The 24,803-nt window shown below is 47.3% G+C and overlaps 1 protein-coding gene and 1 long non-coding RNA gene across 4 annotated transcripts in view; one reads left to right on the plus strand and one right to left on the minus strand.

The window, feature by feature from the left end:
* The window catches only part of DGCR8 (DGCR8 microprocessor complex subunit), a 64,579-nt gene that overhangs the window by 26,008 nt on the left and 13,768 nt on the right, over positions 1–24,803 (minus strand). For all 3 annotated transcript variants that reach the window (XR_015058072.1, XM_085880924.1, XM_085880925.1), the window contains exons 3-5: positions 24,039–24,264; positions 22,539–22,681; positions 16,594–16,665 (exon numbers count right to left, since the gene is read on the minus strand). Coding sequence is in view for 2 of the 3 variants with exons in the window: in XM_085880924.1 (XP_085737050.1) it covers positions 16,594–16,665; positions 22,539–22,681; positions 24,039–24,264 (441 nt within the window). In the remaining variant the exon portion in view is untranslated. The remainder of the gene's footprint in view (positions 1–16,593; positions 16,666–22,538; positions 22,682–24,038; positions 24,265–24,803) is intronic.
* Positions 1–24,803, plus strand: part of LOC147025977 (uncharacterized) — a 48,468-nt gene that overhangs the window by 12,637 nt on the left and 11,028 nt on the right. The gene's annotated exons all lie outside the window — the stretch shown is intronic.

A 24,803-nucleotide genomic window follows, 5' to 3' on the forward strand; every position in this document is an offset into this window, starting at 1 on the left:
CGCGCCGAACAGCGTGTACAAAACCACGGATTTTCCGCTCCAAAAACGGATCAAAAACGACACACGCCCACTTTTGTTCCGTCCAATCGGTGAGCGAGGGGCGATTTGGCCCCGCCTCCAGGGCGTTGGAGGGCGGTCGCTATATGCAAATTCATGGATCAAAATGCATTCACGCCCACTTTTTCTCGGGCCAATGGGGAGCGAGGTGAAAGGTCGAAGGCAGGGGGTCGAAGGCGAAGCCACGGGGCTTATATAAGCGGCTGCGTTCGTCAGAAAAGGGTTGGTCGTCGTCGTCGTCGTGTGTGTGTGGAAGTTGAGAAGCAGGGAGTTTGCAGGAGGAAGAGTTCGGAGTTGGAGTCGGAGCGAAGAGGACGGAGCTGTGGAGAGGCAGCGGCGGCGAAGGCAGACGAGGGGGTGCTCGCGTCGGTGCCGGGAGCTGCACACCAGGGAGGCCGACGGCGCGACCTGGTCGAGGTGGAGACGCTCGTCGCGGGACTCGAGACAGAGTAAAAATCCTCCTTTCCCCGAGCATCAGCAACCCCCTCCTGTTTCCCCCCGCGCTGAGATAGTGCGACCAAGGGGGCCCCCTTCCCACCCCCTACCAGACACTGTCCGCGAGGCCCGCGGAGTTGAGGCACCATCGCCGCTCCGCGTCTCATCACCAGACGGGTAGGCCCGACCCGGTCTCGGCCTCAGGCCTGCCTCATCCTTGAGGGTGTTCTTTTTCTTGGTTTTGGGTATGTGTTGTCGGCGCCGTCTGTGAAGTAGAATTGTATAAGTGTTGCCGTGAGCTCGGTAGTCGGTATTAGCTCTGCATTGTGTCTTCGCTTTTACATTTGCTTTTTGTGTAAAATTGCATTGTGTTTCTTTTCCTTTTCTATGTGCTTTTGGTGGAATCGTATATGTGTGCTTTCCGTTCATCGCGAATAAATGTGCTTTATGTTGAACTGCTTTCCCGCTTCGCTTCGTCATTTCTCTCATTGAATCCTCATCTTGCTTCACGTAAAGGGTTGGTAGTGGGCTGAATACGCCCGATAATTAATCGAACCGTCGAGGTCGACGAATAACACCGCTCGGTTATCCCGATAGTACGGAACAGGTCGCTTAAGTGGCCCATGTCCGAAGTCGACCTGCGGCGAGGTGCGATCGCCCGGTCTACCCTCCGCGTGGGTACTTAGGTAGGTCGAATTTGGCGAGCAACCCTATCCCACGCGGGGGCCGATTGGCTCGATCGCGGTGAGACCGAAAGGTCCACCCGTGACTGGTTCCCGGCGTTAGTCCGAGAGGGTCACGACTGGATTGTCCGTCCGGTGGGCGACGTGCCGCAATTCGAGTTACGTGGCCGTCAGCACGCCGGCGGGCGCGAATACAGTAACACTGGTGTCAGGTCGTGCAATACAAACTCATCGCCCTCCTCGCAGCACTGGTAACGGAGAACAGGAAAACGGGCTCTCCTGTCTCCGGCTAAATTCACGGGAATCGGTCCAGGGGTGAGAGAAGCGACCCCCGATTCCCTCCAAATTACGAGCGATTCAAATTAACCCTTTAAGAGAAGCAAGATGGCGTCTCAAGGCGAGCGGGAGCCGGGGGTATTAGAAATGGATGTAGAATGTGCAGAATCCATGGCTCAGGATGAAATCCCCGTGCAGGAAATGTTGGTTGTACAGGAAAACGAACTCGCCCAACTGAACCCAGAGCCCGAAATGGGTGCGGCAGCGGCGTATGACACCTCCCCTCCCCCTCTCCACCAAAACCGCCCCCCCGACCCTTGCCGAAACGGCTCACCCAAGCGCACCCGACATGGCCCAGCTATGCGCCATGCTGGCAGCAATGACAAATGAAATGAAAAACGAAATGAAAGGCATGAACAAGCAAATAAGCAGAATGGAAGCAAACATGAAGGAAGAAATGAAAGAGCTACGGGGTGAGACGCAGAACATGGGCCGATGCCTGCAGGCGGGCATGAAGGCCGTGACCAGGGAGCTGGGAATGGCGACTCCACGTGTGGGAGCAAACGAGCTGGAAGGGGGTGCAACGGCTGACAGGCCCGCGGTGGAGGCGGGTAAAAAAATAATTCGGGGGGCGTGTTGGGCGAGGGTCGTGACAGAAGAATCGACGGTGACCAAAAGGGAAAAATTAAATGGGGAGACTAAAACGTGTGAGACGAGACACGAGGTGACGACAACAGAAACTTATAAATGTATAGAGACACGGGAGACAGAAAAAATAGAGGAGAGACTGCACGATGAAGACGGGGTAAGTGACGCACACACACACACACGGAGGTAGTGGAGGATAATGGGGGTGAGCTCGCGGAGCGTGTGGGGACCCAGTGCGAGCACCTGGATGGCCTCCTCCAGGAACGAGGGGAGGGAGTCTGCCCCCTTGAGGTGAGTCACGACCAGGTGAGTTCGGTCGTGCTTTGCGAGGTCGAGGGGAGGAGTGCTGTGGACAGGTGCACGGAGAGCTAGGGGGGTATAGAGGCCCCGGAGACCCTTGTGGGGACACGAATCCCCAGTGTGGTTGTCCCTGTGTGTGTGGTGCAAGGTGTGAGTGCGTCCCCGTGTCTGGAAGCGACCCCGTGTGTGAGTGGTGTGGTGGCGATGGTGCCAGAGTATGTGCTTCCCAGCACACCGTGTGTGGATGAGGCACCGTGTGTGGAAGAGGCCGTGGGTGTGAGTGAAACGGCCTGTATGAGTGAGGCACCGCGGGTGAGTGCCCCCGCGTGTGTGGGTGAGGCACCGTGTGCGAGTGAGGCCGTGTGTGTGGATGAAACGGCCAGTGTGGATGAGGAACCGCGGGTGAGTGCCCCCGCGTGTGTGAGTGAGGCACGGTGTGTGGAAGAGGCACCGCGGGTGAGTGCCCCCGCATGCGTGAGTGAACGGCCGAGTGCAAGGGAGACCGTGTGTGTGAGAGAGCGGTATGTGAGGGAGATGTCGGTCGGCATGTGTGAACACGCAGCCGCGTCTCCCGGTGTGAATGTAATGGAATGGAGTGTGAGCGTCGTAACACGCAGGTGTGCGTGTGTTGAATGGCGACGACGACGGCGACAGGTGAAGAAAGAAAGCCGAGTAGCGGCTGTAGTTGTTTCGGGGACCGTGCCGGGTTCACCCAGCAGTGAGCACGCGGTCCGTGCTGTGCAACGCACGAGACCGCCACGTGCTCGCTTGCGAGAGTGAAGTCCCGGTCCGGAAACGCACGCGGTGGATTTGCCGATCCCGCGGACGGACAAAGTTTAGGCAGGATTTCGGATTTGGACCGGACGGGTTCTCCACGCGATCGTGTGTGTTAAGCTCCAACGGGCAAAGCACATGTGTTCGCGTGGGGAACCCCTCGAGACGTGGGGCTTGTGTTTTTTTTTTATGCGCACGGTGACGTCATGGCTACACGTGGGGTCGGAATCCGGCAGGAGGGGTATCCCTGCCGGATGGTACCGTCCAAGGAGGGACGAGGTACACGTGCAGCTGCATGACGTCACGGGCAGGTGCAAAGTGCGCGAGTTGCCGCGCTGGTGCTGCGCATGGAAAAAAAAAAAAAAAAAAAAAAGCAAGCCTCACTTTCGGGTGCACAGGATTCCTGGGCAAGGGGTGGAAGACCCCCTCACCTGGGCACAGGATGGAAACTAGTTAGGGGGAAGGGTTAGCTTAGCCAGACCGACTCCATGGGGCAGGGGTAAGTCCTCATGGAGTCCGTGGAATGGATTAGGTAGAGGGATTTGGTGAGCTTTAGGTTGGGAAATAAAATGATTTATTTGAGGACATGGACAAACTTATGAATGTGTAGAGGGGACGTAGCTTAGCGACGTAGTGTTAAATGGAACGTGCTATAGTGTAAGGGATGACGTGGGAGCACGAGTTAGTTAGGGGATGCAGATAGAAGGATGGCAGAGTTCAGCGGTGTGTGTGTTGAAGAGTTGGAGAGTTGTGAGGTGAGTACATGGTGAGTGAGTGAGGCCAGCGGGTCTGTGTGTATGGAGTGAATGGGGAATGCATGGTGCGATGAGTGATTGGGGGGAGGAGTGACTCCCGCCCAAGGGACCCCGGGGTCAGAGTAAAGTGAGTTAGCTGGGTTAGTCAAATTGAAAAATGGAGGTCGTTTTGTTGTTGGTGGGAAAGTAGGCTCGAGACCCATTTGGAGGGGTGCAGGAGCCCTGTTGACGGGCTTGGGAGCGTGGCTGCGAAAGGTGAGTATCGCTGAGTGGGTACCCCGGGCACCAGGCTAGTCGGCCGTGGTAGGCCAAGGGCCCATGGGGGGCCGGGATAGCGTAGTGGGCACGGGTGCGCCTGCTTGGTGCAGGGGCCCGGGGCGCCATTAGCCGCGTGGGCAGTGTTGTGGGCATGGGTGACCCTCGGAAAGGGGCCTGGGAGGCCAGCCTGCCATGTGTGCGTTTCAGGGGAGGTGCCATGGGGGGGCACTCCCCGGTGTTAGGGAGCTGGTAGGCTCGGAGGCAGTGTAGTGCCCGGGGGTGCCATAGCGGGAGATTCGGCAGAGGGTCGTGCCTGCCAAAAGGAGCCACGTGTCCCAGCCATGAGACCGTGTGAGAGCACGGAGAGAAAATTGGGGGGCGAGGCCCGAAATTGTGAGGACACCAACACAGGCGACGGGAATCTGGGTTGATAGAACCAATAGTTTAAGCGAGAGGCGCTTGTTGAAAGCCCCGGGGTAGTTTAACAGTTAAATGGTTAGAGTAGATTAGGAAGTGTACCCCTCCGCACCATCCATCCCCTTGCTGTCGTTGTGGGCCGCTGGACCCACTTTGGTTATAGATCGCTGAACTCTGGGGAGGCCATTCTGAGGCTTCGTTGGGCCTCGGCACAGGACGTTAGCTCTCCCTTGTTCCCCTCCGGGAAGGGAACGTAGGGGTTGGGAGTAGGCTAGGTGACAGGATAGGTTAGCCGAACAAAGACGATAAAGGGGGTTAGGGGACGATTTATAGTGGGGGAGTAAAAATAAAAACAACAAAAAAATAAGTTTGGGCTAAATTGGGGTTTGACAAATTAAGGGAGTGGGTATGTACAGTGACAGGCAAAGGTGATAGGTTGGGAGGGAGACAGGTAGGTAGGTCCGAGCCCGCCTTCCAAGTGGCCAGCACCACCGCACTCCCTCCACGGAACGGCAAAGGCTGGCCACTTCATCGGCTGGCCGTGTTTTGCTTCAAGGCCTGTGCCGGCCACTTCAGCCGGCTGGCTGTTTTTCTTCAAGGCCTGTGCCGGCCAACTTCATCGGCAGCTGTTGTGTTGCTGCAAGGCCTGTGCCGGCCGGATCATCTGCAGCTGTGGTACTTCAAGGCCTGTGCCGGCCAGTTCATCTGCCGGCTGTGTTTGCCTGCAGCGGCCTTCTTCTGCGGGCTGTGTTTGCCTGCTGCCTTTGCCATGCCATGCCCACTGCCCACGTTCACCAGCCCCGTTCAATTTTGCTTTGCCCCCCCCCCCCTGTTCATTTCCATGTGCGCCAGGATCCGCAAGGCAACAGTTTGCAAGCTGCAAGAACTGCCCTGTTGGCAGCTACAACACGGGCCTGCAGTGGCGGCCCGTGCACCGTGTTTGTGTTCATCCATCCATTCGTGTGTTCATTGCGTGTGCCACTTGAGCTGGCACGGAGACTACGTTTGTGCAGCCCATGCACCGTTGTGGTTCACTGCGTTCAGTTAAAAGGGGAAGGCCTTGGACTGCGTGTGAGCAGCCAGCCACGTTCCCTGTCACCTGCATTGTTTGAGCCAGAGACTGCATGCGGGCAGCCTGGCTCCCTGCTAACTGCTTTCTTTTTGCAGAGTTCAATGATCCTGGGCCATGGTTTAGTGTAAAATTTGTAAGTTAAGGTTAAGATGTACTGTAAATACGAGTGCGCCCCCGGCATGTTTGTCTTAGCGCCGGCAATTTTATTTAAGTCGTCCGTGTGAGTGAGTTTGTTTAGGTAGTTACGCAGCCCTCAGGTTATTTATTTTGGGGACACGAATACCATGAATGTCGCACTCAGGGTTCCGTAGGTAAAATGTACTAGGGGAAAACTACACATGATGGCACACGAAAATTTGACGACTCGGGACGAGTCTGTAAAAAGGGGAGGGGGTAGTGTTGTGGTTACCAAATTCGCAAACCACCATTCAGGTCCCTTAGGTGAGATATCTCCGTAAGTATATGTGTAGTTAGGCCCAAACCCGTTGTCTAGTGGGAATACATGTCATTCATGCGTGCTGCAACTCTTCAGGATAACCGTTTTTCTTTTACTATCTTTATTTTGGACCAACCGCCATTGTTACCACCGCCAACCGCGTCTCAACAGTCATCACAACATCAACCACCCACCGCGGCGCCGCTTCACGTCACACCTCGCAACCGTCGCATCGCCACCGTTCTTGCGCCGCTTGTGGGTACCGGTATTGGACTCGTGCAGGGCGCGCGCCGAACAGCGTGTACAAAACCACGGATTTTCCGCTCCAAAAACGACACACGCCCACTTTTGTTCCGTCCAATCGGTGAGCGAGGGGCGATTTGGCCCCGCCTCCAGGGCGTTGGAGGGCGGTCGCTATATGCAAATTCATGGATCAAAATGCATTCACGCCCACTTTTTCTCGGGCCAATGGGGAGCGAGGTGAAAGGTCGAAGGCAGGGGGTCAAAGGCAAAGCCACGGGGCTTATATAAGCGGCTGCGTTCGTCAGAAAAGGGTTGGTCGTCGTCGTAGTCGTGTGTGTGGAAGTTGAGAAGCAGGGAGTTCGCAGGAGGAAGAGTTCGGAGTTGGAGTCGGAGCGAAGAGGACGGAGCTGTGGAGAGGCGGCGGCGGCGAAGGCAGACGAGGGGGTGCTCGCGTCGGTGCCGGGAGCTGCACACCAGGGAGGCCGACGGCGCGACCTGGTCGAGGTGGAGACGCTCGTCGCGGGACTCGAGACAGAGTAAAAATCCTCCTTTCCCCGAGCATCAGCAACCCCCTCCTGTTTCCCCCCGCGCTGAGATAGTGCGACCAAGGGGGTCCCCTTCCCACCCCCTACCAGACACTGTCCGCGAGGCCCACGGAGTTGAGGCACCATCGCCGCTCCGCGTCTCATCACCAGACGGGTAGGCCCGACCCGGTCTCGGCCTCAGGCCCGCCTCATCCTTGAGGGTGTTCTTTTTCTTGGTTTTGGGTATGTGTTGTCGGCGCCGTCTGTGAAGTAGAATTGTATAAGTGTTGCCGTGTGCTCGGTAGTCGGTATTAGCTCTGCATTGTGTCTTCGCTTTTACATTTGCTTTTTGTGTAAAATTGCATTGTGTTTCTTTTCCTTTTCTATGTGCTTTTGGTGGAATCGTATATGTGTGCTTTCCGTTCATCGCGAATAAATGTGCTTTATGTTGAACTGCTTTCCCGCTTCGCTTCGTCATTTCTCTCATTGAATCCTCATCTTGCTTCACGTAAAGGGTTGGTAGTGGGCTGAATACGCCCGATAATTAATCGAACCGTCGAGGCCGACGATAACACCGCTCGGTTATCCCGATAGTACGGAACGGGTCGCTTAAGTGGCCCGTGTCCGAAGTCGACCTGCGGCGAGGTGCGATCGCCCGGTCTACCCTCCGTGTGGGTACTTAGGTAGGTCGAATTTGGCGAGCAACCCTATCCCACGCGGGGGCCGATTGGCTCGATCGCGGTGAGACCGAAAGGTCCACCCGTGACTGGTTCCCGGCGTTAGTCCGAGAGGGTCACGACTGGATTGTCCGTCCGGTGGGCGACGTGCCGCGTTTCGAGTTACGTGGCCGTCAGCACGCCGGCGGGCGCGAATCCGTAACAATATATATATATATATATATATATATATATATATATATATATATATATATATATATATATATATACACACACACACACACACACACACACACACAGGGGGTCCTCGACTTACGACGGAGATCCGTTCCTACGATGCGTCGTAACGCGATTTTCCACGCAAGTCGGAACACACCTTTTTGTGTGTTCTGCCCCTCATTCCTCAAACAATCTTTTAGCCTTCTCCTGAATCGACATAAGGCTCATCGGGATACGCCGTTGATGGTGGTCATCCAGCCAAAGCACTACCGTAAAGTTCGGACTATTAGCCGCAACTTCGACTAAAATAACGGCTTGTTTCTGGATTTTTCCGATGTTGCGGGTTTTCCCGATGACGCGTTCAGGCCAAATCAAGTTGTTGTCGTCAGTCTCCAGTCTATGTTTAGATTCACATTAGGTTTCAAAACTGGTTTTGACTCTTTGTGAATTGAAAACTCCCTGTAAAAGTCCACTTCCTGTAGAAAGTCAATTAATTTTCCTAACTCATTGCAGAGAGGTTATTCTTCTTACTTGGATCGACGTCGTTATTTATCTATATGGTATTTATATTTACGTTTATTACCTTGCATTGTTAACCAAAACTTGGAAAACGTAGAATGAGCGAGGTAAACACAGCTGAGCTAAAAAAAAGTTGAATCCACACTCCAAGTGTCTTCCTGATCACCGCGGCTGTTTGTGCGTTTCCCTGATTTCTTCAGTGATGAGTTTGCGACCTCAGAATATATTTAGAGAGATATTGATTTGGTAAGAGTACGATATGAAGAAACAACAGGTCCACATGAGGAATTCAAAACTCACAGAAGGGTGAACTTTCTCGCTGCAAAAAGTCAACAAAGGCTTTCAGAGGTAGGAGGCTTTCATCGGGCCGATGGCCCGAACTGGAAGACGAACTTGAAGACTGGGTTAACACACAGACAGTGGATGGTCGGGGTGTTTCTACTGTTCAGATTAGACTCAAAGCAAGATTGATCACTTTTTGTGGCTAATTTTCAGACGTTTTTGCGCTTGGTTTTTTTCTTAATAATTTATGGGAGGTGCGTCGTAACCACGAAACGTCTTACGTCGAGACCATCGTAACCCGAGGATTGCCTGTATGTATATATATATATATATATATATATATATATATATATATATATATATATATATATATATATATATATATATATATATATATATATATGTATATATGTCTCACTCTTCCTGTCCTGTCACCCATAAGAAGAATGATACACAAGTCCATCATTGGCATTGTGGATGTGAGAGTATTTTTATGAATCGCTCAGTTGTCACCACGAATGCGGTCCAGTTATCTTCCCTTATCTTCTTCTTCCCTTTTCGCTTGTTAATATGAACCTGCATCATGGACATTGGGGAATGGGAATTCAGTATCACTCGATAATAATCAGCATATAAACCCATTAAATGGGTAAATTGGATTTGTGCATTAATGTGCCATTAAAACGCGATTGGCCACTGACCATCCGCGGCATTCTAATGGATAATTGCCGAAGGCCGTTCAGTCATGACTGCCGGCACATACGCAAATTGAGGGTGGATGCGGGACCTATCACCACCTCCCCACCTACCTAACACCCGGTCTGTGAAGACCCGTGCGACCATGACAATCGATTACCAATTCCTATAGGGCCTTTCCACATCAATGTAACAACTGTCTATGAAAATGGCTACTGTGTTTGTTCACCCATGACTGTTATTGAACAATGCTGGTCTGTATTCATAGTTCGGGTAATCTTTGAAGAAGGATGATTGAACCCGGGCATAATTGCAATAGAAGCTTGAGTAACTGTTTCCTTGATAGAAATGATTGCTGAAAAACATATCCAAAATTAGATCACAATGGAGCATGGGAACACCTTTAAGATACGTTTGTAATATGACAGACAATCTGTTTGGCTGAAATGCTAACCTCTCTTATAGAGGTGTGTTCTGTGCTAACATACAACATGATCTTGTGTTGTTTTTGTTGTTGTTGTTGTTGCGTTGCTCGGGTCAGTTCTGCTCGAACAAGCCTCCGGCATGGAGCTCACCGATCGATCTCCTCGGAGTAACCCAGAGATCCCTCACATCTATGATGTTGTGCTTTTATCCAAGTGGAGCCAGGACCGTGCAGTCTTCCATAATGTGTTTTGTTGTGTGGGGCGGCCTGCCAGAGGTTGCAGATGTTGTTAGTGGTGTCGTCAAGTGTGTTTGAAGTGTAAGAGCCGTGGGTGGTGTCCACAGCGTGGGCATGCAAAGTGAGCACGATCGTACCTGGAGAGTAGTTGGTCTGTCATGGATGGGTAGGGGTTTACTGTCCAGGATACTGTTTGGGCCTAGTTTATTGATTGCGTTTATGATGATGTGGGTGTGGATTTGTTATTTGTAGTTTCCATTGTTCATTGGGGGGATATTTTGGAGGTCACGGTAATGTATTTGAGGTGTCGTTTTAATGCGTCTGGGGGTCTGTGGGTGGTTGTTCATGTAGTGACAAGTGTGATTAGGGTTGGCATTTGCCATTGCAAGAAACTGTGCACCTCTCATGTCCAAATGGTCTGATTTTTTTTTGCATTTTTACCTCCACCACTGAAGGTGTCTGTTTGTCCGTTTGCTTGTTTGTGTGCAGGATATCTCAAAAAGTTGTGGAGGATACGGATGAAATTTGGTGGGCAGGTTGGTGAGTGACAAGGACGACCTGATTAGATTTTTGTGAAGATCCGGATCCAACCACTAGAATTTTTTTAAGTGATTCGTCACAATTGAAAGATAACCTGGTGTTGGCTTAGTGGTTAGGGTGGCTGGCTTGGGATCCTCGGGTCCTGAGTTCGAGCCCCGTTAGCCACTGAATTAACACCAAGGGGGTTGAGTCAGCCTGTCATCCTTCTGAGATCGGCAAAATGAGTACCAGTGTACAGGTCCCGGTGTATGCCCCGGTTAGAATAGGTGTACCATATCCCTGTGTGTCGTAAAAGGTGATCAGGGTTGGCATCAGGAAGGGCATCCGGCCATAAAACATTGCCTCAAGAAGGGAACCATGATTGCATGGAGCCCGCAAAAAGCTAACCCCTGCTCAGCAGGGGAAAATGGCTGCAAAAACGGATTCACAATTGAAAGATAGGGCCAAAAACGATATATAGCACGATATCTCAAAAAGTTGTGGATGGATTCGGATGAAACTTGGTGGACACGCTGAGTGTGTGACAAGGAAGAATAGATTCGATTTTGGTGAAGATCCGAATCCAGATCCAGATATGGGAATCATTTCATATCTAAAGTGATTCTTCACCATTGTGAGATAAGGCCAAAAATGATAGAGTCCTGTATAGCATGACATTTCAAAAATGGATTGGGCCCGATATGTTCTCGTGGATCAGGCATTACGTGGCGGTGGTATGTGCTCCACCGAGTGCCCTTCTAGTTTCCTTTGTGTGTTGGTGCTGGATGGGTGTTGTTAATGTGAAACCTGTGATGATGCAAAGGGCTTTATTTTGCATGGTCTCAGGTGTTGAGATGTGCATTTGATAGGCTGGAGGCCCAGGATGAGCTGGCGTAGTTAATGACTGATCTAATGTACTGTTTGTATCTTAGTGATGTTGTTTCTTTCTGGTGTCTGAAGTCAGTGCCTGTGAGTGCCTTAAGTGTGTTCAGCCTGGGTGTGCATGTTTTTAATGTTTATGATGTGATCCGAGAATGACATGGATGTGTTGAAAGTGATGCCGAGTATTTTTATTTGGTGTGTGTGTGTGAGTGGAATAGGGATGTTGTTCAGTGTGATGTGTGGTGCAGCGCTATGTTCCTTGGTGTAATTTGTTAATAGATTGACTTGATTTTGAGGGGCTACTTTCAGTCTGTTGATGGTGAGCCAGGTTTGTGGGGTGCTGAGGAATGGTTGAAGTTGTGCTCTGGGTACAGGTAATGGTTATATCATCCGCATATGAGGTTATTTGTATGTTCTCAGGTGGTTGTGGAATGTCGTGCATGAACAGATTAAAGAGTGTTGAGGAGAGGACTGAACCTTTATGGACTCCATTAGGAAAGTATCGTGTGCTTGATGACTTGCCTTTAAAAATTACGAATGACTGTCGCATGATAATTAATTGGCCAGCCAGCGTTTGGTGTTGTTGTGCATGTTTGTGTTGAGTATTTTTTTGTGAGTAAGGGTTTTGGGAGTGTGTCAAATGCTCTGCTGATGTCTACTGTGATGAGAATAGTGCATTTTGGTGGTTTTCTTTTGCTGAAGTCATCAAAGGTGTTTTGTGTGAGATTTGTGAGGAGAGTGGTCGTGGAGTGGGTTGGTCTGAATCCATGTGGGGTGTGTGAGAGAGGGATGTGAGGGTTTGTGAGTGTGAGTATTAAGCATTCTGTAACTTTGGAGGGTGTGAAACATTATGTGATAGGTCCATAGGAGGCTGTTTTGGTGGGATCTTTGTTTGGTTTAAGGAGGGTAATGATTTTTCCTTGTTTCCAAGTTTGGGGAATTCTTGAGAGTTGGAGGGAGAAATTGGTGCTAATGGCTGCATGTGAGGGTGTTATGCCACTGTTGGAGTTGGTGATGCTGTTTATCGTTTTGCACAAGTGTTTGGAATCTATTGAATGGTCAAGTGTACACAGAAACGAGTGCCAGTTTTGTGTTATTTTTCACTATTATTTTGTTGTTTATTTCTGTGTTTAGTCGTTGAATCCTTTCTACGATGTCTGGTGCTTTCGGTGTTGGCGTTTTGTGTTTTACGTTGACTCGTTTGATGAGGTGTGTGATTTTTGGAATGTAGTTTGGGTTGTATTTTTGATATTGCCCTTTGTAATGTATTTAGTAGCAGCGGTTGTGATAATCATATTGAACTATTTGATGTGAATGTCAATGTTGGTGATGTTGTTATTGTCGAGTTGTTGTAATTATTGTTCAGTGTTGTGCACAAAATTATCCCACATCCATCGCTTTTTTGTAATTGGTGAATATTTTGTTTTTGTTTGCATTGAGGTCTGCAGCTGTGTTTATGGCAATGATGACAAGCAGGTGATCTGAAAGGAGTTGTTGCACTGTTCTCCATGTGGTTGTGGTGCAAAGTGATGGAGAATAGAATGTTACGTCTGGTGATGAGTTATTGTAACCAGCTTGATGGGGTGTGTGTTTGTGTTGGTCAGGATCCCTCAATATAAATGACGAATTTAGTTGTGTGACAATGGTTTGGCATCTGGTGTTTGGTTGGTGATGGGTGTACCAGGTCGTATATTTGGCAGTGAAGTCCCCTCCAGTGATGGTGTTTGGGAGGGAGCAAAGGTTTTCAGATAATATTCACAATCTTCATCAATGATCTCACTCACTCTCTGGAAAATCCTCTTTAGCTCCTTGCTGATGACTCCACTCTCTGCCATGACATCCCTCATCCTTCTGACAGACAGACAGGCAGGCAGCAGCTTCTTCCCTCTCCTCAGACCTTGACAAAAATCACAAACTGATCAAACACTTGGAATGTCTTTCAATCCTGATAAATCCCCACACTCACTCTCCATCTCCGAAAGGACTGTAACGCAAATCCTCCCATCTACTTTCTCACCAACCCTCTCAAAGAGGTTCAGTTGCTCAAATGCTTGGGTCTCACTCTCAGCCAGGATCTCTCTTGAACAAGCCATATTTCAAAGCTAGCCTCCAAAGCCAGACACCGACTAGGCATCCTCCACCATGCAAAGTCCTTCCTTGGCACACCTGAGCTCCTATCCACCTACAAGGCTTTCATCTGCAGCTTGATGGAGTACTGCTGTTCCCTCTGGGCTGGCTCCCCTGCCTATCATCTTGCTCAGTTTGATGCTGTGGAAACCAAAGCCTTCATGATTGTTGAAATATCTTCAATCATTTCTGGTCTTGTACCCTCTGCTCTCTCCGTGCCCCCCCCCGACCTCCCGAGGTTTTATATGCAGGGTGCACACAGTCCACCATCAACCCCCTTCTGGTGAAACTACCTAAATCCGTAATCACTGCTCACCTCCACTAAGTTTACCTGTTTTTTTTCCGCCACCTGTGGAAGCAACACATTCTCGTCAACCTCATTCTTTCCTTCAGGCCATCAAAACAGCTGTTCACCACCATCTCAGATCATCCCCTATTCACAACCATGAACTTTTCTACAGAGACCACCGACCTGTCTGAGATGGGAAGGTCATAGGCCAATAGACTCAGCTTCATCATAGGACATTCTAATAATCTTGAAGGCCATGGTTTCCATGTCATCAAGTTGAGCGAGGTGTGAGGCATGGGTGCCAGCAGTACTCCATCTAGCTGTGGATGGTCTTGCAGGTGGAGAGGACTTCAGGTATGTCAAGGAAGGAATTTGTATGATACAGGATTTTCAGGTTTTCCTTCCACTTCTGTGATTGAGAGTTTGCGGCTCTATCCATCTTGTTCACCTCTTGTGTCCTCCCCTTTCCCTCATTCCTTATTTCTCCAAGTCTCCCTCTAATTTGACCCTAAACTCTGATGTTGGTGTCTCTGTGTCTGCTCTCTCTCTTTTGTGTTCTAGCTTCTCCAAGAGCTATCAACACTAAGTGAGAAAAAAAAAAACATCAGCTGTCTTTTGTTACACCAAAACGTTTGCCACCAACTGAATAATGAACATTTCAGCTTTCAGACCAACTATCAAATCATGGAAAGGGAAGGCAACAGCCAATCTATGAATCATACAGACTGGGAATGGCTTTTAAAAGGAGGAACCCAATTCTACCCAGTGATGTGAGATCGACATCCTGCTCCTGAATCACTTTTGAATGTGATCTACTGCAATTGCAGCACTGGTTGTGGTACATTATACTGTAGCTGCAAGAAAAATGGAGTAAAGTGCTCAAGAGCATGCGGTCAATAAGACCGGTGGTTGAGACAATGGGCCTGTCCGTTGAACAGGTCGATAATCAAGTTGAATATAATGTTTTGTGTCCTTTAGTTTGGCTTCTGGAACTGTTTGTGCGTCTTACTTTGATTTGTGAAACTATTTCAATATTTTACTTTGATTTATGGAGCTATCTGGCCAACTTTGAATGTGTCATTGACAATGATTCTGTCATTACTTTGATTTGATCATTAGTTAGCTCCGTCACCAAAGGGGAAGGAGGTTATGTTTTCACCCCTTTCTGTTTGTTTGTGTACAGGTGAATATTTTGTGTTGTGTTTGTGTACAGGTGAAAATCTCAAAAAAGTTGCGGACGGATCCGGATGAAATTTTGTGGACAGGTTCAGTATGTGACAAGGACGAACTGATTAGATTTTGGTGAAGATCCGGATCTGGATCCGACTACTAGAATTAAATGATTCTTCACCATTGAGAGATAGGGCCAAAATCGATATATAGCATGATATCTCAAAAAGTTGATGGATTCAGACGAAACTTGGTGGACAGGTTGGGTGTGGTGCAAGGACGAATTGATTCAGTTTTGGTGAAGATCCGAATCCGGATCTGGATATGAGAGTTATTTGATGTTTAAAGTGATTTTACACGATTGAGAGAAAGGGCCAAAGAAGATATAGTACTGTATAGCACTACAGCATGATATTTCAAAAATATATTGGGCCGGATATGTTCTCGCAGATCAGGCATTATGTGGCGGAGGTATGCGCTCCACCGAGTACACCTCTAGTTTTAACTTGCATCACCTGTGTTTTCCTGATTTCCAAGGTTTTCCCATTCTTCAACTGAATCTAATTACCCGATACACACGAAGTGAAAAGCGGGGTTGAAGGGTTAATGCCAAAAACGTCAGCTTTTTCACACTTTCCATAGCGGTTAGCTTATTTTGATTGATCCGTCAATTGCAAATTGGTTGCTGCCTACATTTCTGACATAATCACACCTTGAATACCTGTAAAAATACAATGGTCTAACAATAGGAATATGCTGGTAATTCTTCACATTGGGATAAAAAGATTTGGCAAAATCAAACATTCTTCCAATATGCTCATCAACTATGGAACTCACTGCCTTCAAAATAAGCGTGGCCTCAGCGATTGTTATTGTTTTTTTTTAACTTCCCAAAATATTTCACCGTTGCTTTTTCTTACTTCTTCCTTTGTAAAGCCCTTTAAGATGTTACTTCCAAATGAAAAGCATTATACAAGACTGATCGATAGCAATCTGCATGTGGAAAAAAAAACAAAACAAAAGTTCTTTGGAGGATTAACAAAACCACATCAAATTGTCAGGAGAAATACAAATTGACATTATACACATCCAGTCTCTTATTATTTCTTTGATAATGACTACTACTGATGACCACAAACTTCTGTTGATCTAAAAGCTGAGCAATATTAGTGTAGATTTTGAACCATTTTGCTTCAAATTTCCAACTTTGTCCCGTCTCATATCAGCTGCGGCAACAAGTTTTTGGCATACCTTTGGCTTTGGAGAATGTGCCTGTCAGGTATGTAAATTTACCACCCAAATATATAATCGCATGGTATGTGAGGCCCAGCCCACCCTTGAAATCACACCTGTGTTCATGTGGAAATAATGAGTCCCGGAACTTCAGAGCACACAGATAAGGCACTAAATGGATATGTGTCAGTCTAGACAAGTCAAGGTACCCGAGCCACCCAATAACAATGGAGCCTAATCACTTCTAATAATAATTGATCAATACAGGTGACAAATAAAGATAAAACTGGACAAGTGTCACTTTTGTCCTGCACATTATAATATTTCTGTTTCTATATTTCCTAAAATCCTCTCTCCCTCCCACATCAAATTATTTCTCCAACACATCTCTTAGTGCTCTCCCCAATGCAAATCTTCAAAGTGCAATCCACCGAGCCCTACCGTTTCAAAATGATGCTCCTTAGCCCGCTGGTAGTGCAGGCAGGGAATTGCGGCAAGAGGTGGCTCATGTTTCTGTGGTACAAAAAGAAAAGGAAAGAACAATTAAGTCTCAGAACAGGGAAATGAAGATGACCACAAGAAACCAAATTTTATTGCACTTTGAACACTTATTTTACCAAGAACAATAAACAACCATGAGCAGTGTTTCAGTGCAAGCATTTTCAATGAAAACTCACAGAAGTGCCATGGAACATTGCTGCATAACGTTAGAGGTGATAGACCATGTAGAGTACTTCCTGACACTTGCAGACTAAGTTATAGTTTCAGGGCCTCTGGGGACATGTAAGTATACGAATCGTGCTTCCCCATTGTCTCTGGCTCACATGCATTTGATTTTTCATTCATTTATTTCTTTTCCTTTATTTATATTTTAATTTGGAGGCTTTCCGATGGTTCTGTGATTTTTCCTGGTGTATCGGCTTTGGTGTCCGTCGGCGTACAAAATTACAGTGCTTCCCCATTGTCTCGGGTCATTCACCTGAATTTTTTTCATTTTTGTTTTTTTCATTTATTTATATTTTCATTTTTTGATGTTGTCCGATGATTGCGATTATTTTTTTCCCTGCTGTACCGGCTTCACTGTCCTTCGGCACACAAAATTTCAGATTTCTACATCACATGGTAGGTACCGATCTATTTAATATCAGTCAGTGAGCCAGTCAGTGGTTAGAAAGTAGGATACAGTGCCTCCAGAAAGTCTACACCCCCTTTCAAAATTTTCATCTTTTGTTGCCTTATAGCTTGGAATTAAATAGCATTAAATCATCCTTTTCCACCTTTATTCACACATTGTAACCCACAACTTCCAAGTGAAAAACAAATTCTCCAAATTTCAGAAAATTAAAAAGAAATACAAAACTAGAATATCTTGGTTGGATAAGTGTCCATCCCCATTTATAATAGCAATTGTAAATTACCTCAGGTGTAATTAATCACCGTAAAAATCACACCAAGTTAACTAGCCTCCACCTGTGTTAAATTGTAGTGATTGATTATTTCACAATAAAATCAGCTGTTCCTGTAAGTTTCCTCTGCTTGGTAGTGCATTTCACTGCAAAGACTCAATCATGAGCTTTCCAATCTTAAATCTGTAGTATGATTTGAATACTGTCCATCAATGCTCACCACGCAACTTGACAGAGCATGAACAGTTTTGTGCAGAAAAATGGGAAATATTGCCCAATCAAGGTGTGCAAAGTTGGTAGAGACCTATCTCAACAGACTCGCAGCTCTAATTGCTGTCATAGGTGCTTCCACCAAGTATTAATCAGGGGGGTGGACACTTATCCTACCAAGATTTTCCAGTTTGTATATTTAATTATTTTTCTGAAATTTGTAGAATATATTTTACACTTGACGGTTGTGGGTTACAATGTGGAAAAAAAGTCTGATTTAGTGCAATTTAATTCCAGGCTATAAGGCAACAAAATGTGAACATTTTGAAAGGGAGTGTAGACTTTCTTTAAGCAGTGTGTGTGTGTGTGTGTGTGTGTGTGTGTGTGTGTGTGTGTGTGTGTGTGTGTGTGTGTGTGTGTGTGTGTGTGTGTGTGTGTGTGTGTGTGTGTGTGTGTGTGTGTGTGTGTGTGTGTGTGTGTGTATATATATATATATATATATATATATATATATATATATATATATATATATATATATAGTGTTACGGTTCTCGGAACCGTATGCATACAACATACAGTTGTCCTGAATCAGTTATTCCATAAATATACATGCAGATAGACCCCTTCCTTTCGTGTAGTGGGAAGACAAGGGAGTGCGTTGCAATGGGCTATTACTGAGGTTATCAAATCATTTTTCCCCTCTATTCCACTTCCCACTCTTCCTCTACTCACTGCCGAGGTAAATTTACCTCGTTTGCTACCCTCGTCTCGCTTACCACAGTGTGACGATCCATGGTGCCTTCATCTCGCTTGCTACCCTAGTTTCGCTGGCCACAGCGTACCACCGTCTACCCAGTGACTCGTTGGCAGAGGCAAAATCCCGACGTTCGGCTGGACAAACGCTAAAGCTGCACCACCATCCACCTGCCAAAGGCCGGACATGCGCGGCGTGGGCGGACCATACCGGAGTCTGGCTGAAACCCAGCCCAGAAAGGTGGACCATGTGAAGGGCCAGTCCAGTCGGCATGCTTGGCTCAGACAATGACATCAGGTTTCGGCAAGGCTCGTACCCGACCTCCGTGTAGTTGGTGTCTTTTTGGGAAGAGAATTGCAAGTGGTTGGGAAGAGAATTGCAAGTTGGTTGGAAGGAGAATTGAGAGAGGTTTTTGAGTATTGAAGAAGGAGGAAGGAGAATTGAAGGAGAGAAGGAGTCATTGAGAGTGAGTGTTCCTGCCACTTGTCTCCGTCGACACGACGTCGAACCGTCCCTTGCTTCTCGATCAAGCCTCCTATCTGGCCCCGCTTTCTGTTCATCTCCGACCTCACGACCTCGACGAACGGCTTATTGCCCGGTCCTGCCTGCTGCTCATCAATCACCCCCCCCTTTGGACTCAGCTCTTCTCCACTCAAGCCCCTCCTGCAGACACTATCTCCACAAGTACGGTTGTGGCCGAATAACTCGACCATTGTCGGGTGCCGCACCACGGAACATCCCTCCCCCGAAACGCTCAGGTACCGAGAAACTGTAACCTCAACTCCCTCCTTCCCTGGCTGCAAAAGTTCCTTTCACAATTGGGTTTACTTTGTCTGAGTGTGCGTCTGAGAGTGTTGGCGCCTGTCCGTTAAGTAAGCTTGTACAAGATCTTTTGTTGTTACTGTGAATAATCGCGTCAAGTCTGCACTATGTCTGCTTTGTAAGTTGCTTGTAAAATTGCCGCACCCCACACCTCTCTCATCTTTCCCTGCATTACACCCCCAATAAACCTTTGTTGTGCCACATGCTTTTCCTCGCTTCCTACAAATAAATAATTGTTGTAGAAATGTTCCCAGCTCGCCTTTGCCTTTTCCCTCATTGGTCCAGCATGGTTTGGATCCAGGTTTAGCCAGGTCTTTTATTCCCAACAATCCGTTCCTTCTCGCCGGTACGTCCTTGGCAGTGCCGCTCGGCTGCATCCGATCCGGAAAGGAGATCCGATCCGGTTGAGTGATCCGGTTCGGACAAGGTGGTTCCCCGGTGGTTAAACTGCATGGTTAATTAGGTAACCCAATTGACCAATAGGCGGGAGGACCCTAGGCCACGCGGTTGAGTTATTGGCGTCCACGGTCGGTTAAGCGACCCACCGCGTCACAGAATTATCCGTGAGCTACGACCTAAAATTCTATTGGAATCTGGTGGAATCGACGTAGCTTCCCCAACCTAGAGGTCTTGTCATCCGAGCCATCTTGTCATCTGTGCATGGGTTTGCCATAACATCTTAACTTCTCGCCTCTACGGCCAGCGAAGCTGCGATTGGGCGGAAGCATGTTGCATAGCTCGGGCCACGTTGGCGCACACGGAGCGGTCGTATTGGCCAGCGCTGATCGGGGGCGCCCGAGTGGACGCGTGAGTGATGCTGCCCTCAGCCGGTCATCAGGACACGGCCCAGGCGTGGGAGTTCGGTGTGGGCGATTCGTATCATCTGTTGAGGTCGGAGCGGGACATCCTTGTGGAGTCGGGTCATCTTGCTGGAAATAGAATGTTGCAGTTTCCGCCCATTGCAGCCGGGCCACGCAGTGGGTCGGGGCCAATAAGAGTGCCTGATTCGGGTGAGGTCACTGAGTTTCGGGGTGGCCGCCCGCCACGCGGGGCCTATAAAGGTCGGAGCGGGTCCGTCCGCTTTCTCTCTGCTGCCCTGCCTCACCTTCCGCTCAAGCTGGACCTCGACTCAGTCTTCTGTTATCATCACTGGGCTCCTCCTGCTCTTCTCCGCCCACACGACGCTGACTCCACCCTCCCAACTCAAACCCCTCCTTCACACGCATGGTCTCGACACGAGCTGCCCGAAGGAGACGACGCGCCAGCTGTCAGGGGGGGGGTACCGTACCACGGAGCACCCCCCCCAAACATATTGGTGGCGTGTTTGGGTTCCGCGTATCAGTTATACAAAGGTACCGAGAGACCGTAGCCTCAACTCCTCTCCTGTCTTGCTTCAATCCCTCATCGGGTTGTGTGTGTGTGTGTGTGTGTGTGTGTGTGTGTGTGTGTGTGTGTGTGTGTGTGTGTGTGTGTGTGTGTGTGTGTGTGTGTGTGTGTGTGTGTGTGTGTGTGTGTGTGTGTGTGTGTGGCCTGGCGCCTATGTAAGCCTGCAGAAGATGGTTAGTATTATTTTCAGTTTAGGTCTGCTCTGTGTCCGCTTTCATAAGTTGCTTGTTTATTGCTGCACCACACCTCTCTCCCTATCTCTGCACAACACACCCCAATAAATCTCTTGATCGTACCACACACCTTTCCTCGCCCATTGTAAATAAATTATTGTACCTGCTTGTTTTTGTCTTTTCTTCCATTGATCCAGCATGGTCCGAATCCTAGCTTAGCTGGGACTTAATTCCCAACGACCCGATCCTTTTAACCAGTACGTCCTTGGCAGTGTCGCTCGGCTGCATCTGATCCGGTAGAGTGATCCGGTTCGGACAAGGCATAGCGAGGGCGTATTCCCTGGTAATTAAATCACGTGATTAATTAGGTAACCCTATTAACCCATAGACGGGAGGACCCTAGGTCACGCGGTTGCGTTATTGGCATCCACGGTCGGTTAAGCGACCCGCCGCATCACGGAACTATCTGCGTGCGACGGCCTACAATTCCGGCGAGTCTTGTGGGAGCCAAGATTGCTTTCCCCCCTAGTGGTCTTCTCACCCGACCCCCGGCCCGCAACAACACACACACACTCGTCATTATGCTTATGTGGGTGGGACAATCAATTTCGACATATAAGGCACATATAAGTAATAAAAGCAAATTAAACACCAGACTCAGCCTCTGGGAACGTATAACTTGTGATCCACAAGCCTTGTTCTGATGACACTATTATCCAGAATTGGTGTATTTTATGATTTGTACAACTACTGGGAGTTAATATTTTTTTTTGCGATAAACATTCAGTTTTTAAGCTATTCTATCGAGCGGCACAGGAGTGCATTAGCACATGTGATAATTGACCCACATCCATGACGTCTTTGGTTTTCTAATGATTATTCCCCACTTTCACATAAAAGTGAAAACATAAAGTTGGAGTTGGCCAACCCAGCTTAGTACAACGTTCTCATGCACACGAGGGGGGAAAAAAGCATCCACCAAATTTCAACACATTTCGTCCCACAAACAAACAGATGGACGTTTCAATGTGCTCCCACTCTCCAACCCTCCCACCCCCACCTCACTTTTATGGGGACTATAGTTTTCATTATGCAGTACTATAAAAACAGAGAAGACATATAGAATGAGCTGGACTTACAATACACACTGCCACAGGAAGTCTGATCACATGATACACATTCACATGGAGAATTAGTCTCATCCCCTCCCATACTCCCATAACTAGAGGGGGGGAGTGGAAGGGGGGAATGCGCACACACACACACACACACACACACACACACACACACACACACACACACACACACACACACACACACACACACAGTTGCTGGACAAAATAGTGGGAGAAGTGGTGAAATAAGGGATGTGGAAAGGAATGGGGGTTAGGGGAGGATACAGCCACAGCTTTCAATCATAGAAGTGGAAGGGAAAAACTGGAAACTTGGAAAGAAGTGGGCTTGAGGAGGGTTAATGGGGGAAGAAAAGATCATGGTTGTGGATGGAGAGATGACATTGTTTGTGGAAATAAAAAGTTTCTTCAAATAGATATACTTTTGTCCCAAAATAATTTGCACAGATTATTTTAATGGAAATGCTAGCATTAACGGAATCCTGCAGGCTGCGTTAGCCACCCGTATGCTTCCGGCACCCAAGAAGTATGGACGAGACCACGTGACAACACGGCTCTCACGATGCAGGTATACAGGAACTCCAGTGTTGTGTACTGCGGAGATCCAGCCATCAGGCAAAGGTTCAGCTGGGGGACGTCCCCATGCTAGAGACAAAGAAAAAACAGCAAGGTGGAGAGATTCTATGTGTGCAGCAGTCAGGACTAGAATTATGGACTTCATGGATGTTAGGGTGATGTTTTTTTTTTGGAGCTTGGGTAAAAAAAAATTTTTTTAATGAAGATAATATTGAGGAAGGAAAAGGAAGATGGACAGAGAGGTTCATGTTAAAAGCAAAGTACACAGTGGTATCTTCAAATTCAAAGAAAAGACGATTTTTGCAATAACCAAGCAAGCTTGACATCTGGGGAAAATGACACAAAGAATAGATAATAGAACTAGAAAGTATCTGAAAATGCAAAGCCTGTCCACATCCGCTTTTGCATTTGGACTTATTCTTCCGTGTGCTAAACATGACGAAAACACTTAAAAAACAAATTTTAAAATATTGACGATTTTAGGCGACCTTGACCTTTTTGACAGAATACAGGTTACACTCGATAAATTGGGTGATATTGGGTATTTTTTAAAATATTTTATACTGACAGATATTTTATGCAACCCTGACCTTTTGATCTAAGGAAAAAAAAAATCAGCCTCCAGCTTTTGATTAAACCAATTCAATGACCAGCATGAAAAATCATAAAATTTCAGCTCAGTCAAATGAAAACTGATGATTTTACGTGACATTGATCTTTGACCTTTTGCCCAAAATATTGCTTTGTCTTCTCGATATTCTCATAATAAAGCTTTGTTGAAAATTTGAAGACAAAATCTCAAATGGTAAAGAAGTTACGGCCCAGACCGACAAACACACAGAAATGATTGCAACCCCGTCTGTCTATCGCTGCACTGGGGATGGGCTCATAAGACATTTTTGTTTTTGCAATGATGTATGGCTAATGGAGGAGCTTGTAAATACTGTATATCACATGAATATCACATGGACAAGAACATAAGACATCGGTACTTCTCCATGGATTACAAGGACATTAGTAGACAATGAACAAAGCACAGTACAGCATATCGATTTGCAACTCAAAGCATCACGAGTTCAGTGCTCAGACAAGGAATGCCAAACAGGCCAACCCAAAAAAGAAGGGAAGCCAAAATGGAAATAGAAGAAACAACAGGAAAAGGAGAGTAGGATAAAAAAAAAAAAAAAAAAAACTTTCTGGAAAAGAAAAACATTAGCCAGGAAATGTAAATATTAACAGTCAACACTCATCATGAGCAACCGTGAATGAATAACCAAAGAAAAAGAGAGGCGTTTCTGTACGAGGAATAGCTTTGTGGTTATTGTAAAGTGGAAACTGGAGTCCACAATGGACTGGGAAGGAAACACCCAAGCAAGAACTTAGGGAGCAAAAGAAGGTTTATACAGGAGGAAGAAGAATCACAAACTTTTTAGAACAGTTTTGATCTTCGTTACAATGGGTTGAGCACATGTGGATGCATCTCCATTTTCCAATTCTTCGTCTCTCTGACCCTCAACTCCTCCATCTTCCTCATCCTCCTCCTCTTCCTCATTTCCACAATCTACCTCATCTTTTTGTAAAATTCCAGCAGTGCATTTCTTCTTTCTAGGAGGTGGAAGTAAATCTTCCATTTCTTCATCATTATCCAAATCCTAAATAAAATAAAATAAAATAAAAAACAGAAAAGGAATACCAACTCACTATTAATTCCTTCAGGAAACCAAGCTAACAGATAGGACATGCATCTATATATTGCATATTCAAAACATCAGCATTTTCAAACTCCACCTCCAGTGTGCACAAGCATACAAATCATGACTTTTATCCACATTCATGCAGTATCGTCTTTATACAGTTATTGATGGCAAAACATGGTGTGGTTCATCACACGAGCTTTGACTTTGGTCAATTCCTCTTTGGGCCTTTGAAACCGTGAGAGAAAAGGAATGAAAAAAAAACGTGCATCAATGCTCGTGATTCATAAAATCCAGTCGCAAACACCTCTCCACTTGTGTACACACAGTATAACAAAGCCAGAAACCAAATTCACCAACATCCCATCCTACACATACAATAATTATAGTTACCTCCACCACCGATGGTGGACCAAGGTTATGTATTCACCTCTGTTTGTTTGCCCATCTATCTGTGGGCAGCATATCTCAAAAAGTTGTGGACAGGTTGGTTGTGT

Source organism: Eptatretus burgeri, chromosome 5 (assembly GCF_056783735.1).
Source record: "Eptatretus burgeri isolate ZD-2024b chromosome 5, Ebu_testis_v1, whole genome shotgun sequence".
In the NCBI taxonomy this organism is placed as follows: Eukaryota; Metazoa; Chordata; class Myxini; order Myxiniformes; family Myxinidae; genus Eptatretus; species Eptatretus burgeri.